The sequence below is a fragment of the Mus pahari genome, chromosome 14 (genome assembly GCF_900095145.1).
Source record: "Mus pahari chromosome 14, PAHARI_EIJ_v1.1, whole genome shotgun sequence".
Taxonomy (NCBI): Eukaryota; Metazoa; Chordata; class Mammalia; order Rodentia; family Muridae; genus Mus; species Mus pahari.
In genome coordinates this window covers 66,249,283-66,265,805 of record NC_034603.1, presented here as the reverse complement: position 1 = coordinate 66,265,805, position 16,523 = coordinate 66,249,283, and the positions used below count along the sequence as shown (strand labels likewise).

The window sequence follows — 16,523 nt, the reverse complement described above, 5'->3', positions numbered from 1 at the left end:
TGTGACCTACTGCCCTGAAAAGCTATGAAAATCAAAGGAGATCATGTGTATAAGGATCTGAGCACAGCGCCTGGCATACAGTTGGTACTTAATAAGAAATTTACTTTCTGATTTCCTTGGAAAGAATTGTGGTCCAGTAAAGGTGGAAAAACGCACCCACTGAATGCAGCCAGGCCTGCCTAGATCTCGCCTTATCTTCTCTCTTTCCTCAGGTTTTCACAATAACAAATTAACTCAGACTTGGTGCCTCCTGTCTTGGGATTCTCCCCCAATGGTAAGACTTTTGGGTGGGATAGGGAAAGCCAGCCTTTTAGAAACCAGGACAATGATCCAGAAGGACAGGAAATGAGCCTCTCTTGTAAGTCCCTGATTCAGGGGCATCCCCAGGTTTCTGGGTTTCTGTCCCAGGTTTGCATCACCTGGGCCAACAGGTTTTTAGCCTGGGCAATGAGTCCTTGGTGAGAAAGGAGGGGGATGGGAAGGCAGCTACTGAAGCTTGACCTATTTTCATTAGGGACCCACCCTCAAGTCAGTCAGTCAAGCAGTCTGCCCAAGACTGAGGACACTTGAGGTCTGCACAGGGTGTTGTTCTGCCAGAATAACCTGCTGTCAAGGAGAATAGATCTTGGGTCATATACCCACCTGGCCATGTAGACTCCGTGCACACATACACATGTAAAGGTGATGTTTATATTCATGATCATAAACCCCTAGCCGCTCAGAAGTATACAGAGGAGCTCTAGTCAGAGCTTAGAGTCCTCCATCTTTCCTTTTGCTACTTTTCTTTAAAAACAATTTTTCTTTCAAGACAGGATTTCTCTGTGTAGCCCTGGCTATCCTGGAACTCACTCTGTAGACCAGGCTGGCCTCGAACTCAGAAATCCACCTGCCTCTGCCTCCCGAGTGCTGGGATTAGAGGTGTGTGTCACCATGGCTCAGCTTCTTATTTATTTATTTTTATTTTTATTTTAGGTGTATATGTGTTTTGTCTGTCTGTCTGATATATGTGCACCAAATACATGTCTGGTGTCAGAGGAAGACAGAACAGGGCATCAGATCCTCCCAGAAACTGGAGTTACACTCAGTTGTGAGCCACCATGTGAGTGCTAGGACCCGAAAGCAGGTGCTCTGCAAGAGCAGTTAGTGTTCTTAGCTGCCGAGCCATCTCTCCAGCCCTGGTTTTCTATCTGTGATGACTTTTCCAGTTCAAAGAATCCTGGGAAAACTAAGGACACAGTTGAAAACACGAACATAGAGGATCCAACAAAACCTCTAAATAGTGAGGTCACTCCTCAGAATCCCAGACTTCAAAGAAACCAAGTGGAAGTACCCACACTAGGGTTCCAGGGATGTACTTTATTGAGTGCTAGTCATTGGGTCTGACCTCTTGGGGTCTAAGACTGGCTTTACATACATGTGTGTGTGTCTCTGTGTGTTTATATATATGTGTGTGTATATGTGTCTATGTGTGTCTCTATGAGTTTGTATAGGTGTGCATGTGTTAAGCTAGAATGTGTCTGGCTGGCTGGTGGGAGGGGAAGGATGTATGGTTGCTGTAGTAGAGATTTTTGATTGATTGATTGATTGAGACAAGTCTCATGTTGTCACCAAGAATCAGTAGCCTGGAACTTTAAGTAGCCCAGGCTCACTTTGAACTCAAACAGTAATCCCCCTGCCTCAGCTCTAGGCTACTTGGCTTAGAGGCGTGATCAGGCACCATCATACTGGCTATAAGGTATATCTTGTTTTATTTGTATTTAACTTAATTTTTATTTCATGTGTATGGGTATTTTGCCCTTGTGTATGTGTGTCTCTGGTGCCCACAGAGGCCAGAAAACTATACCAGATCCTCTGGAGCTGGAGTTATAGATGGTTGTGAGCTGCCATGTGGGTGCTGGAAATTGATCCTCTGCAAGAGCAGCAATTGCTCTTAACTACTGAACCATCTCCCTAACCCCTCCACCTGTTTTCTTAAGCCAAGGTTTAGGGCAAAGAGAGGTCACACATCTACTCTAGTCCCCACCCCCCTTTGACACATTCCTTTAGTGGCCCTGGTTCCCTGGCTCCTCTGCTGTTCTTCCAGAAGTTCCTGATAGAGAAAGGAATACAGTTTACAGGTTAGAATCTTTTTTTTTTTTTTTTTTTTTTTTTTTGGTTTTTCGAGACAGGGTTTCTCTGTGTAGCCCTAGCTGTTCTGGAACTCACTTTGTAGACCATGCTGGCCTTGAACTCAGAAATCCGCCTGCTTCTGCCTCCCAAGTGCTGGGATTAAAGGTGTGTGCCACCACCGCCCGGCTCAGAATAGAATTTTTAAGAGCTATGAAAAAGCACTACCTTTCATTTTATTCTCTGGAACACACGCGTGTGCGCGCGCGCACACACACACACACACACACACACACACAGTGGAAGTGGGCTCATATGGGCATACCTACTTCAAAAGGAGTCTTTAAAGACACTTCTTTGACTTGGTGTTTAGGTAACACATCTGTAACCCCAGCACTTGGGAGGCAGAAAGCAGGAAGATTAAAAATGCAAGGCCAGCCAACAGAAGTAGACCCTGTCTCAAAAAAAAAAAAAACAAAAAAAAAACCAAAAAACAAAAAAACAAAAAAACCAAACTCTTTGTCAGGGAGAAAAGGAGGAGCCCTAAATGAAGTGGAGAGGAAATGGGGTCGATGTAACTAATGGCCCCTCCTTCCCTTCCTCCCAGCCTCTGGCTTCATACCTCACACAGACTACAAAACAACCTTGCTCGTTGCCAAGAGCAGGGTCAGGCTGGATGAATTTCTGGGCTTTAGTTCCCTCTTCCAGGAGGGAGTCTTCATCTCTGGCCCTTCCCTGATATGAAAATTTTCTCAGCAAGAGGACGTGGGCAGGACCACCACGGTGGCAAACAGAGCTGAGGGCCTTGAGGGCGGGGGGAGGGGGCACGACCCAGAGCAACTAAGGAAAGCAGGGGAGTAAGCGATATTGAGAGGCAATACTGGGACTAGACGGGGTGGAATGTCTAGACACCACCAAGGGATGGATTTTGGATTTTGAGCAGTCCTCAGATACCTGGGTGGGTGGGGTGGGGTGGAGGGGTTGCCTGGCTCTGAGCCAATCAGAAAGATCTCAAAGAGCAGGCAGCCAGGGACAGAGCAGCTCACCTCCTAGCTCTCCCTCCACACGGTTGGCTGGGAGGAGGGAGGCTGACTTCAAAACCAAGTTTTCCTGAAAAGCCTCTGGCCTTGTTTGTCTTAGCTCCTCCCAGTTCCTCCCATGGTGCTCTGCAGCAGCTTCCTAGCTTTGGACCCAAGGGCCAGGGCAGCCGGAGATGCTTGCTCGCCCTCTTTTCCAAGCCGGTTAGGCGCCAGGGAACAGGGCTAAAGTCTAGCCTTCAGATGATCAGTAGTTAACCCGGTTAAGATCATTGACCTTAACTTTCAGCTTTCTTTTCCCTTGGTGCCCCTCACTCCAGCTTTGAGGTTCTCATGTTGTTTATGTCTCAAATCCCTGAGCTCAAAGTGGTCTTCCTGGCTCAGTTTTCCCAAGAAGCCAGTGTCCCGTATGCTTTTCTCTGCCTCCTAGGTAGCTTGCTTCCCAGGATTCTAGTATTTCTCTGGAGTTTCCTAAGAGCAAGTAGAAAAAGGCTTCAGGTTAAAAAAAAAAAAGGCACCCCCACCCCGTACCCCCAAGTGCCGAGATTGCAGAGGACTTGGAGAAAGGAGCAGGTTGGCTGAGGCTTACTCGACTGCTTGAAAATAGCTGTCCATCTCTCTTTACAACCCAAGCCCTAGAGGACAGACCCCTTCCACCAGGCCTCTGTATTTGTCACTCCTGAGCCGACTGCTGCTCTGAAAGAGATGCTGAGTGCTTCATCTGCTCATCTATCCACCGTCTCCGGGACGGTCACAAGAAATAAGCAGGGAATGCCTGATCTTGAGCCAGTCCCTTTTCTTCTTCGGGTAAGAGGATGGAAGATCCTCATCCCCTCCTCGCTTAGTAGGGGCTTGCTACTCAAGCCAGCCTCAAATTCACCTCCTACCTCAGCCTCTCAAGAAAGGTAGTTGCAGGCATGAGCCACCACACCCTGCCAATGGGGGGGGGGTTGTTTAAAAGATCTTCATGTCCTCCCTAAACTGTGGGCTTCTTCTGCGAACATGAAGCCCTGCAGGGTGCAGACCCCCTCTCTCCATGAGGACCTCAGAGCACTTTCCCTTTGTTCTCCTTTTTATTTCCCAGACAAAGGGAAATGACTCACCCCAAAGTCACTTGAGTGGGCAGTGTGGTGTCATATAAGCAAACAGGGAGTCCCTAGGGATATCCCCGTGCTATGCCAGTCCTACCCGTGGGGGCTGGGGTTAGGGTGAAGAAGGGAAAGGGGTTTTATTTACACTGCTTGTCGCCCACCTTGTCACCATAGCAAAAACCTGCTTAAGTTCTTGACTTAAGGGAAATCTCTCCTCCCAGCTTGTCTTTCTCGCCCTTGTCACCACTAACCTCAGGGTGAGGTCAGTTCTGCAATCACGTGAAGCTCTCACGTTTGCTAGGTTTGCAGAAAGGGCCTTTTAGCTTTGATCTTCCACGGAGCAGTAAAGCTTGCCAGGCCCTCCCCAGGAATTCACATGCCCTTGCCATACAAGGCTTTCCAAACACGCCACCCTGACTCTTCAGAAAAACCCCACCCCAGTCCACTTTCAGCTCCTCCCCGCTGCCAGCAAGCACTTTTGCAAAGCAGAAAAGGAACAGGCACGCGCCACCTACATTGTCAGTAGACTACAAATCCCAAGAATCTTGGCGGTGCACAGGCGCATAGAGCTCAACGTGCCGGCTGCTGGAAAAGTGTGTCACTGGGGCACGAGGCGCTCCCTGGAATCACATGGTACCTGCTCCAGTGCCGCGTGCGGCCCGGGAACCCTGGGCTGCTGGCGCCTGCGCAGAGCCCTCTGTCCCAGGGAAAGGCTCGGGCAAAAGGCGGTTGAGATTGGCAGAGTGAAATATTACTGCTGAGGAAACGTAGCAGGGCACACGTCTCTCTTTGCGTCTGGTGCCTCATTTCTCCATCACCTACTTACTTCCTGGTTGCAGCTTCTCTCCCTTTGGGACTTTTGCACCCGGAGCTCCAGATTCATTACCCTGCTTCACTGCGGAGCCTTCAGGAGTGGCATCCGGTGCACTGCAGAGACCCGACTCTCCTTGCTACCTTATAGCCAGAACTGCTGCAGGCTGATTCTTCACACACACATTGTCTGCGCTTCCCATGCAAATCAGATCTCAGTTACCTCAGCGTCCTACCCTTCTGGAGGGCTGCAGTATAGCCACCCCAAGACCTTACTGCTCGGTGCCTGGAATCCTGATTGTGAACTGCGGGGTTCACTCGTCTCCCTCAGCCATTGCCCAGGGGGCGAGAGAGGCCATCACAACCTCCAGTTTGTGTCAAGGTCCAGTTTGAATGACCGCTTTCAGCTGGTGAAGATATGACGACCCTGGACTCCAACAACAACACAGGTACTGAGAGTCTTATCTTTGCTCTGTCACTGTCCCCATTTCTATCCAGGGCTTATGAGAGGAACTTTGTAAGGGATTGGGGATTCCCTCTGGCTAGTGTTTGTTACTGTGCTAAGATGAAAGCCACTAGGTAGGATTTCTAAGGAGGGTTATTCTGGCTGGGAATGTGCCTAAAACACATCACTACCACCCCCTGAGTTCCCCTCAGTCCGAGGGCAGATGAAATGGAGGGTGGATACCAGTGGCGAGTGGAAGAGTTTAGGGAGACTCAGCATTTTCAAGCAGTCTCCGGACACGTCCCCCCCTCCATTTGCCCACACCTTGCAGCTATAGTATGCCTGTCTCTTTTCCCTTTTCTCCAGTTCTAGCCTACTTCCAGGGAGTCTGGGAAGCAGCGGGGCGATCCGGGCTGGTGGGTTTGCGCGACTGGGTCAGACCTCGGAGGGGAATCCTCAGCGGCAGTAGGGAGCTCCATTTGGGGAGTCGGGTGCTTGGGACTCATCTCCAGGCAGGGCACCCACAGCGACTTAGCCTGGGGAGGGCTCACATGGCTGCAGAGCCGGGCCCACGTGCTGCATTTGTTTTCATTCAGTAGAAGCCGGGGCCGCTATCCCATTGGTCATTGCCTCCCGGCCTCGTTACATAATGAGCTCCGCCCCTCAAGTTGCCGGAGCAACGCGTGTTGCCTTCTCTCCTCCCCTCAGTTGTCCCGGCCCAGCTTGGTTTTAGGGCCAGCCTACGACCCAGGACGCCCGGGAGGGGCGGGGCGAGGGCGGGGTTTTCCTTGCGACAGAAGGGAAGCGGAGAAGGCGGTGCTTCGAGTTCCGGGGTTCCTCGTTGGGGTGCCACGTGCGAGGGGCACACGTGGAGCGGGGACGTGAGGCCAGCTGAGGGCCGGGCTCCCGCCCCACCCTTCTCCGCCTAGATCTGGGTGAAGCTGAGCTGACTCACCGCCCCCGCCTGGCTTCTTTTCCTCTCAGACTGCCTGGCCCTTACCCTCTATGACCGAGACTTGAGTAATATGGGGGCACCCCTGACTTGTTTGGCCTCAAGTTTATGCGTCCCAGCTAAACCTCACACCAGATCATTCTTATTCCCCTTTATTCTAATCGTGCCTACATCCATTTTCTGCATTCAGATCTAGCTTTTCCATGTTCATCTCCAAAGTTTTACTGTTCCCCAAATATCACTTTGCCTGCCATGAACGTCTTCTCCCCCCCAAACATGAACACCTTAGAACACCTCAGTTTTTTGGTTTTTTTTTTTTTTTTTTTTTTCTCCCTCATAGGAAGGAAAACTGAGACCAAGAGATGAGTTGATTTCCTCTATATTGGAAAGCTAATCAGTAGCGATACAGATCTAGATGGAGCGCTAGGGGCTTTTGAGCAGTGCCCCTCACTTCAAAGTTGGAAGACTTTTTTTGAGTGACTTTCTCATGCCCTCTTTCAGGATTAACTAGGTCAAGTTCATTTAGGTCCGCATAAATAACCCATCCTCCAACCCAGCCGTGAAACCATAGCCGGGTAACCATTCTGTGACTTATTTTACAGGCAGGGTTCACCCTGACCAACCTTGAGCTATTTTAAGGTTGCCCTGCCTGGTTTAGTGTGTGTCAGTGGGTGAGCAAGACATGTGCTTCTGTAGACTCGGTGGCATGGCATGTGTCACCTCACACACGTGTCTGAGGATCCTCCCCTTTCCCCACTCCACCCATGGCTGGCCAGGCTAAGTGCTTGGCAGAGGTGTGGCAGACAAGTCACCACCGGAGCAGAATCACCTGGCCCGCAATGTAACCAGAGGGGCAATGTAACCAGAGGGACAAAGCCGCTGGCTGAGTGGCTACAGAGCTAAAGTTACCACCCGGCTGAGACCTAAGGGGAATTCCTAAATCCCCAGAATGGATAATTTGTTTCTCCTCATCTCCTGCAACACATCTGAGTCTTATCTATCACATTTCTAAGTCTCTTGGGACTCATTGCTCTGAGGCCAGAGCCAGGCTGAACAGAGTCCTTCCCTACAGTACTCTATGAGAATATGTCTTTGGGTTTGAAAGAAAGGTGACTGGTTTACATTTGTACACCTCCGTTTTCCTCGCACTAGGCTAGCTACCCATCATCACGCTGCAGGGTCCATCACTGGGAAGGTCTCGGTGTAGAACGAGCAGCTAGCTTTTCTGTGTGTGTGAACGGCTGTCAGCTGCCCATCTCATCCCCAAGTCTTGTAACTAATACCCTAGCTGCTGTCAGTACTCCCCCAGAAAGCAGCTAGCTCGGGGGTTCCCATGTATGAGATGGCCCACTGGAGTTACACCTCCCACCCAAACCAGAAGCTGAATGCCCGTGGGTATTTTGGGGGGGGGGACTTGTTTATCATAAGTAGCATGTGATAAAGAGTTTCTAATAATGACTAGGTTGACCGGCCATGCTATATTTAGTCTGTGTGGGAGAATTGCTTCTTACTCCAAGGTTAGGGGGTCTAACTGTTCTGGTGATGACTGTGTGGTGTCCTTGAATGACAGGTGTGATGGTTGATACTCTCCCCTTGTGTTCTCTTATTTAGGCGGTGTTATCACCTACATTGGCTCTAGTGGTTCCTCCCCCAGCAGGACCAGCCCGGAGTCCCTCTACAGTGACAGCTCCAATGGCAGCTTCCAGTCCCTGACTCAAGGTTGTCCTACATACTTCCCACCATCACCCACTGGCTCCCTCACCCAGGACCCTGCCCGCTCTTTTGGCAGTGTGCCACCCAGTCTCAATGATGATAGCTCCCCTTCTTCTGCATCATCGTCATCCTCTTCATCCTCCTCCTCCTCCTTCTATAATGGGAGCCCCCCAGGAAGTCTACAAGTGGCCATGGAAGACAGCAGCCGAGTGTCCCCCAGCAAGGGCACGAGCAACATTACCAGTAAGTCAATAATGCCCAGCTGATGTAGGGGGAAAGGAAGTGTGCCCAGACTCAGTTGATAGAGTTGGTTTCCATCTGAGAGTTACTCTTGGGGAGGTGGGAGGGGGTGGGGGTCTGTGCTCTGGCCTTTGGAATTTCTCTTAAGAGTTTGTACCAGCTCCTATCCAGTCCAGTCCAATCACTTAGACGTGAGAGCCCCTCAGCTTTCCCCTCCTAGAACCTTGAGCCCAGAAAGAGTCTATATCTCCGGCCGCTCAGGCCTCTCTGCTTACCCTCTGCCTGCCTCTTCCCACAGAGCTGAATGGCATGGTGCTACTGTGTAAGGTGTGTGGAGACGTGGCCTCAGGCTTCCACTACGGTGTGCATGCCTGTGAGGGCTGCAAGGTGAGGCGGGTTGGAGTTGAGGACCTGGGCAGGGGGTGGATGCACAGGCCCAGCTTAGATGAAGACATTCATGCGTCGCCCCTGCTGCCTTCCAGGGCTTTTTTCGCCGGAGCATCCAACAGAATATCCAGTACAAACGGTGTCTGAAAAACGAGAACTGCTCCATCGTTCGCATCAATCGCAACCGCTGCCAGCAGTGTCGCTTCAAGAAGTGTCTCTCCGTTGGCATGTCTAGAGATGGTAAGGCAGTATTCCCACATCTCCTCCTCGCCCCAGTTCCTTCCACCCAGCTTCTGCCTTAATCCCTCCGTTTAAGAAAGATTTGCCTTAAGTTGAGACATATGGTACTGTGACTGTTGTTTACATGGAGGATACCAGGTGCTAACCTCTCCCCTGGTCATCTCCTTTCACGCCTCTGAATGGGTGTGGCCTTGCTGGTTTCAGTTTTGATGTGGAACCCCAGGCTTTTAGGGTCTTGCCCTTTCGGGAGGAAGGAAGGGAGAGACGCATGTGAGTATTGTCAGGACTTCCTGACACGGTTCTCGTCCCGTTGCAGCTGTGCGTTTTGGGCGCATCCCCAAGAGAGAGAAGCAACGGATGCTTGCGGAGATGCAGAGCGCCATGAACTTGGCCAACAACCAACTGAGCAGCCTGTGCCCTCTAGAGACCTCGTCTACTCCGCACCCCACCTCCGGCTCCATGGGCCCCTCACCTCCTCCTGCACCAGCCCCTACACCTTTGGTGGGCTTCTCTCAGTTCCCACAACAGCTGACACCACCCAGGTCCCCCAGCCCTGAGCCCACCGTGGAGGATGTGATATCCCAGGTGGCCCGGGCCCATCGAGAAATCTTTACCTATGCCCATGACAAGTTAGGCACCTCACCTGGCAACTTCAATGCCAATCACGCATCGGGTAGCCCTTCAGCTACAACTCCACACCGCTGGGAGAGTCAGGGATGCCCGTCTGCCCCCAATGACAACAGCCTCTTGGCAGCTCAGCGTCACAATGAAGCGCTGAATGGTCTACGCCAGGGTCCCTCCTCCTACCCTCCTACCTGGCCTTCTGGCTCCACCCACCACAGCTGCCACCAACCTAACAGCAATGGGCACCGTCTGTGCCCCACCCACGTATATTCGGCCCCAGAAGGGGAGGCACCTGCCAACAGTCTACGGCAAGGCAACACCAAGAATGTTCTGCTGGTGAGGGCATGGAGCCAGTCTGGAGAGAGGGAGGGGGCCTGGAAGATTGGGCCTAGAGAAAGACAGCCAGTGTTCCTGGAGGCTGAGGGCGGGGACTTCTGTCCAGGGAAGGACATTCTACCCTGAAGTCTGGGTTTGGCCTGGGAATCCTTAATCACCGTTTGGCACCTGATTACCGTTGTAGGTGAGAGACCCATTTCCAGGGGCCACAGCTCTTAGCCCAGACAGTACTTGGAACCAATCCCGTTGGGGAGCCCACCCAGCTAACATGCCCCTCCTTACTCTATTTTCCTTTTAGGCATGTCCCATGAACATGTATCCCCATGGACGCAGCGGCCGGACCGTGCAGGAGATCTGGGAAGACTTCTCTATGAGCTTCACGCCTGCCGTGCGGGAGGTGGTAGAGTTTGCCAAACACATCCCAGGCTTCCGTGACCTTTCTCAGCATGACCAGGTGACCCTGCTTAAGGCCGGCACCTTTGAGGTGAGCGGTACTTTTATGTTCCCTGCTCTTGACTGTGGGAAGGTCCCAGTAGTGTGGTGGCTGGGGTGGGAAGAGCTTCCCAGAGTCTTTGGTCCTGTATTAGCTCTCTGATTGAGGGGATGGAACTCTTAACGCCGGCACGGCACCTCTGAGTCTGTGGGACTTCTGTACTCTAGGCTGGTGTCGCCTCCAAACTCTGTGCATCAGAGTAACCTAAGGTACACACTCTCCTCTCCTCTAGACCGGAGCTGGTTTAAATACATTCCAGAAGTGGCGAGCACTCCCACCTGCATCCCTCACTGACCAATCAGAGACTGACCCCCCTTACTGGCAATCTAAGGAAACATTCCTCAAAGTTATTAGAGGGGTCTAGGGGTCATTTGGCAAAACGCCCCTCCCACCTCACTCAAAAAAAAAAATGACCATCCTCTCCTTCAGGTGCTGATGGTGCGCTTTGCATCGTTGTTCAACGTGAAGGACCAGACAGTGATGTTCCTGAGCCGCACAACCTACAGTCTGCAGGAACTCGGTGCCATGGGCATGGGCGACCTGCTCAATGCCATGTTTGACTTCAGTGAGAAGCTCAACTCCCTGGCGCTTACCGAGGAGGAGCTGGGCCTATTCACCGCGGTGGTGCTCGTCTCTGCAGGTGAGCCAAGCTCTCCCCTGACCCTGGAGGAGGCACACGCAGTTCAATTCAACATACCTTTTATGGAGAACCTACTCTATGCCAGGCCCAGCACTGGGCACTGGGCTACAGACATGATTCAGACACAGTCTAGCTTGGGAAACAGACTCATGCCCGACTAATTATAAAACAGCGAGAAGTGTCACACAAGAAGCATGAACCAAGTAAGCACAGACGACTATTTCTGCCCGGGGAGAGCTGGGGAAGGAGGTGACACTTGATGTGGGGCCTCAAAGGGACAAGATAACTGCCAGGCATAGAGAGGGGGAAGGGCATCCCAGGCAGAGAGAACTACAGAGCAAATAACAAGGGAGCTTGGCCACATGTGGCATGCTCAGGGTAGGAGGGTGGGCTTGAGGAGTGGGAGGTGGCCAGCCTGTGGCCTTGCTCCCAGCGTGTGGGCGTGCCCAGCTCTAGGGCAGAGGCCCCTGGGAGAAGGAGTAGCGCCCTCCTTCTCCTTTCCCTTCACCCTCCGAGGGGCCTCGGGGAGAGGCTGCCTTGCCTGCCTGGTCCTCGCAGACCTCCGTGTCCTCCGTGTCAGAGGAAGAGGAGCTCAGGGAGCTCGTCTCACTGCTGTCGTCTTCCCCACAGACCGCTCGGGAATGGAGAATTCCGCTTCGGTGGAGCAGCTCCAGGAGACGCTGCTGCGGGCTCTTCGGGCTCTGGTGCTGAAGAACCGGCCCTCGGAGACTTCCCGCTTCACCAAGCTGCTGCTCAAGCTGCCGGACCTGCGGACCCTGAACAACATGCATTCCGAGAAGCTGCTGTCCTTCCGGGTGGACGCCCAGTGACCCGCCCGGCCGGCCTTCTGCCGCTGCCCCCTTGTACAGAATCGAACTCTGCACTTCTCTCTCCTTTACGAGACGAAAAGGAAAAGCAAACCAGAATCTTATTTATATTGTTATAAAATATTCCAAGATGAGCCTCTGGCCCCCTGAGCCTTCTTGTAAATAACTCTTCCCCCACCCCCACCGCCATGCTCCCGTCCTCCCCTATTTAAACCATTCTTGCTCTCCCCACCCTCCTCTGGCCCCTCGATTTGTTCTGTTCCTGTCTCAAATCCAATAGTTCACAGCTGAGCTGGCTTCTGTGATGTGTGCTCGTTTGGGGAATGGGGGTGGGGGTGGGGGACTACTGCCAAGGGGGATGTGGAGGGGGGGAAAGACACCTCTCCATCTGGTCAGTTTGTGGGGTGGGTACTCTGCCAGCAGATGGGAGAATATATGGGGAAACAGCACGCAAGTCTAAGGGGGGGTGCCCAAGGGGGTTATTTTCATCATATATTTATTACATAAATATATAGTAAAATAGACGAGCAACAATTACCATAAAAATATCTTTCTTTAAAATCCTGACCCAAAACACAACGGGGTGAAAAAATCGCACATAACAGACATACTGATTGTCAACTGTGGGGCAGGAGGAGGAGCCCCTCAAGTCACCCCTGCAGGTCCCACCCATCTCTGGGGAAAGGACCTATCTCCTTCCCTGTTTCTAGCCACAACCCCTCCCCCACCTCAGCACCAGCTTCTCATACATTCAGTAGCGCCTCTGGGTAGTGTCCCCCTCCACCCAGGAGTTCCTAGGGCAGGAAGTAATATCCCCCTTACGGATGGACGGACGGACGGTGTCTGTGTCACACGCCCTGCTCTCTCCCAGCCCTGTAGACCCACCACCCGGGGAAGGGGTAGGGGCTCCTCCTCCCCCACCCTCCCCAAGTCTGAGCAGGGAGGAGGCTGGATGAGGTATGTGTGTTATAAGTGATGGGGGTGGGGGGAATACTGAGATGGAGAGGCAGTGGTAGGGCAGGGTAGTGGTCATGGCTCTGGCACCCCCTTGTCCTGGCCTGGCCCCCCCAACCTTCTCCCAGCAACCCACTCCTCCCATCAATACTGCACCTGCTGCCCCACCCGGCCTGCCCTAGTGCCCCGGGCCAACATTGGGGGAAGGCATGCCAAGCACCCATGCCAAGGCCATCCCCCCATTAGCACCAATGGCCCCCAGGAGAGGGCCCTGTCCCCCACTTCCACGGCAGGGACTGGGACGACTGCCTCTCTAGAGCAGGTGCGTGGCACTCCTGAGTCTCTCTGGCTCCTCCCACAACATAGACTCACTCATCCACTCACACATAGGAACACACACATACACTCCACATCACTGAGGGGGAGGGGAAGGGCTGAGGGGCAGGGGCTCACAGCTCATATGATTGGGGGAGGGGGAATTCCCAAGTGCCTATAAGAGGCCATGCCTATGGCTGAGAATGGGAATGGAGGGCAGTCAGGGGAAGAAGGGAGACAGCAGGCAGGTCAGGAACTCCACTGAGCCCCCGGGTATGGAAGGGAAGTATGAGAGTATTATCCATGGGACTGGAGGAATACAGAAATCAGTACCCCGGGAGAGAGAGAAAAGAAGATAGAGACGAAGATAGCACAGGTGGCCCAGGGGCCCCAAGGAATGGGGCAGGCACATGCACAGGTGACAGGAGACGTTCCTCCAGGCCCTCTGCCCAGTTGGAACACCTGAACAGTGGCAGAGGACGCTGCCTGGGAACAGCAAAGCATTGCCTTCCGTGTGTGTGTGTGTGTGTGTGTGTGTGTGTGTGTGTGTGTGTGTGTGTGTGTAGGGGCTGTGGCAGGCTGAGGGTCAGAGTGGGATGGCAGGTTCCCCACTGCTTAAGACATTTTTGCCCCAATAGTGCAAAGCGCAGGAAGCCCTGGCACCCCTCCCCCGCCCCCTGCCCCATTCCCCATGGCTTCCGGGGGGCATCTATGTCCACCCATCCATCCCTGCCGACACGCAGCCCTGAGCCCAGGGCCACTGGTCTGCTCTGTCCCTCCTCCTCCTCCCTTCCCTTCCAGTCTGGGAGGGCCACCTCCTCCCTTCTCTCTCTTTCTCTCTCTCTGCAGAGGAGTGGGCTGTTAGCCAAAGGGAGGAGGAGGAGGAGGAGGAGGAGGCAGCTCACCCAAGTGCAGACCAACAGAGCACTCCTCACCAAAGGGTGGGAGGTGGCTCAAGCCAAAGTCCCTGAATTAGAAAAGAAGAGGGGAGAGGGGTTCCCAGGGGCAGAGGGGCGGCTGGCCTAAAGAGCTTCAAAAAAAAAAAAAAAAAAAAAAAATAGAAAAAAAAAAAAAAAAAAAAAAAAAGAAAAAGAAAAAAAAAAATGGGAGGAGGGCCAACTGCCTCCTCCCCTGGGCCCCAGCTAAGTGCCACTGATAGAAACACCCCCCACTGCATGCCAACCTGCCCTATGTCTGGCTAGTGCATCAGTGGGAGTCAGTAAGGAGAGCAAAGGGAGCCCCGAAGACAGACAGGAAACAAGAGTCCCACAGGGGTGGAGGTTCTGGGAGACACACATGTCCACCCCACCCCCCACACAGCAGCATCTGGATTGTAGCTAATACTGCAGGATATGAAGAGGGAAGGAGGCCCGGGCCACAGTCTTTCCTGTGTGGGTGCCAAGGTATAGGAGGAGGGGGACAGGAGGCCCCTGGGGCTGGGCACTTGAAAGGGGAGCTGTGTGGGCAACAGGGCAGGCTGGTGAGGGGCCAGCTGGCATCCAGCGTGAGAGGTAGATGGAACTCAGCGGGCACAAGTGGCAGAGAGCAGAAGTACTGGGGTACGGTGCCAAAGGGGCACAAGGGTGGGGGGCAAGGCAAGGGGGTTGCCGGGACCCTGTTGTATCCTCTCACAGCTCTGGGCGACAGCCCTACCTGTGTAGGTCTGCCTGGGGCATTTCTCTCTGGGGGTCGGAAGGGCAGCTCTCAAAGTGCATGGGGGTGGGAAGGGCGGGGGTGAGGGGGGGAAATCCTTCCCCTTGGGCCAGCCTCAGCTAATAACTTAATATCATCTCTCGCTCTCTCTCTCTCTCTCTCTAACGCTCTCTTTTTTTGTCTTTTTGTTTTTCTTTTATGTTTTTTGTTTTTTTGTTTGTTTTTTCTCTCTAGTTTTTCTTCATTTATATTCTCCCCTCAATTGGTTTCCAAAGTGCAGTTAGGATGACCACCGTTTTTTGTTTTTTGTTTTTTAGCCTCCAGGGGAGGAGCTAAGCCAAGCCAAGCCAAGCTGTCCTTTGCATCCAGGACCCAGGTATTTGGGGGAAGTAGAGACCTGTGGCCTGACGGGAAATCTAGGTCAAGGAACTGGGCAGGGCTCTCTGTGTGAATAGGGGTGAGTAAGGGCACCTGCCCCTAGTCCTCATTCCTCCTGACCCTACAGTCAAGATGGCACGTCCCTCTCAATTCTTCTTCCCTTCCCCTACTTTCTTAGAGGTTGGGGGTCCCAGAGACTCTAGAACTTGGGTCCTAGCCTCCCACACTGCCTTTCATAGCAAGTTCATTTATGGCCCTGTCCAAGGGCTGGAGGTTCTGAGGGGGCTGGGCAGTGCAGGGGTGTATGGGAGCTGCATCTATCCAAGGACGGGAGGAAGGAGAGAAGAGATGGGGGTTCTCCCTCAGCCCCCAGCTCTGTCCCTTCTCTCCAGGCTCCTCCCCACCAGCTCCGCACACCCTCTGGCCGCCTGAGGCTTTAGACTTCCTGATCCTCAAAGACCTCCAGGAAGAGTGGGGGGAAGAGTTCGGTGGGGCACTCGACTTTCATGTGGAGGAAGCGGCTGGCGTGGCAGGCCCCGATCATGCGGAGGTCAGTCACCTTCATCAGCAGCTTGGGCCAGAAGTGCGGAATGTTGTGTTTGCGGTGGTTGACGTAGTGCTCAAACGCCAGCAGGTAGGCCTCCTGACTCTTCTCGATCTTGTCCACACACAGCAGGCCGGAGCGGTCTGTGGGGAGGAAAGGCAGGAGGTGTGAGGGCAAGAGGGTCTAGGAAAGCCTCAGGAGAAAACATGAGGGATGGACGGCGTGAGGGGATACTGAGGCAGAGAGACTGGGAGGGATCAAGGGAAGAAAATAGCACTGAGGGACGAGGGTAGTAGCAGCCACCTAGCAGGAGGAGGTGGCTGGGGCTCAGGGAGGGACGCTGCGGCCATGAAGCAATCCATAGGAAGATAGTGAAATCGAGAGATGGCAGAGAGGAGAGGGAAGCTGGAAACAGAAGAAGAATGGGAAGATGGCCTAGTCGGCCATCGTTGGGATGAGATGGCCCTTGGTCTTGCAAACTTTATATGCCCCATACAGGGGAACGCCAGGGCCAAGAAGTGAGTGGGCAGGGGAGCAGGGCAGGGGGAGGGTATAGGGGACATTTGGGATAGCATTTGGGATAGCATTTGAAATGTAAATGAAGAAAATATCTAATAAAATAATTTAAAAAAATAAAATAACTACGGACACTGGGGAAATACAAAAAGAAGAAGAAGAAGAAGAAGAAGAAGAAGAAGAAGAAGAAGAAGAAGAAGAAGAAGAAGAAGAAGAAGAAGA

At 52.9% G+C, this 16,523-nt stretch overlaps 2 protein-coding genes across 2 annotated transcripts in view; one reads left to right on the top strand and one right to left on the bottom strand.

Moving 5' to 3' along the window:
* Nucleotides 1-4,834: 4,834 nt before the first annotated feature.
* Nr1d1 (nuclear receptor subfamily 1 group D member 1) lies at nt 4,835-12,232 on the top strand. The gene is made up of 8 exons (XM_021213825.2): nt 4,835-5,493; nt 8,053-8,397; nt 8,693-8,781; nt 8,877-9,021; nt 9,338-9,981; nt 10,280-10,465; nt 10,904-11,114; nt 11,745-12,232. The coding sequence occupies exons 1-8, from the start codon at nt 5,463-5,465 to the stop codon at nt 11,942-11,944; spliced, it is 1,851 nt and encodes a 616-aa protein (XP_021069484.1). The 5' UTR covers nt 4,835-5,462; the 3' UTR covers nt 11,945-12,232.
* A 2,856-nt stretch (nt 12,233-15,088) lies between these two features.
* Thra (thyroid hormone receptor alpha) overlaps nt 15,089-16,523 on the bottom strand; it is a 23,922-nt gene continuing 22,487 nt past the window's right edge. The window contains exon 9 of the mRNA XM_021213827.2: nt 15,089-15,928. Within this exon, the coding sequence (XP_021069486.1) occupies nt 15,678-15,928 (251 nt within the window). The 3' untranslated portion in view covers nt 15,089-15,677. The remainder of the gene's footprint in view (nt 15,929-16,523) is intronic.

Bases quoted from the DNA above. Each gene is read 5' to 3' on its own strand.
- Nr1d1 (XM_021213825.2), top strand. From the start codon at position 5,463: ATGACGACCCTGGACTCCAACAACAACACAG. The intron at 9,022-9,337 runs GTAAGGCAGTAT...GTCCCGTTGCAG, and splicing joins CGTTGGCATGTCTAGAGATG to CTGTGCGTTTTGGGCGCATC. The intron at 11,115-11,744 runs GTGAGCCAAGCT...TCTTCCCCACAG, and splicing joins GGTGGTGCTCGTCTCTGCAG to ACCGCTCGGGAATGGAGAAT.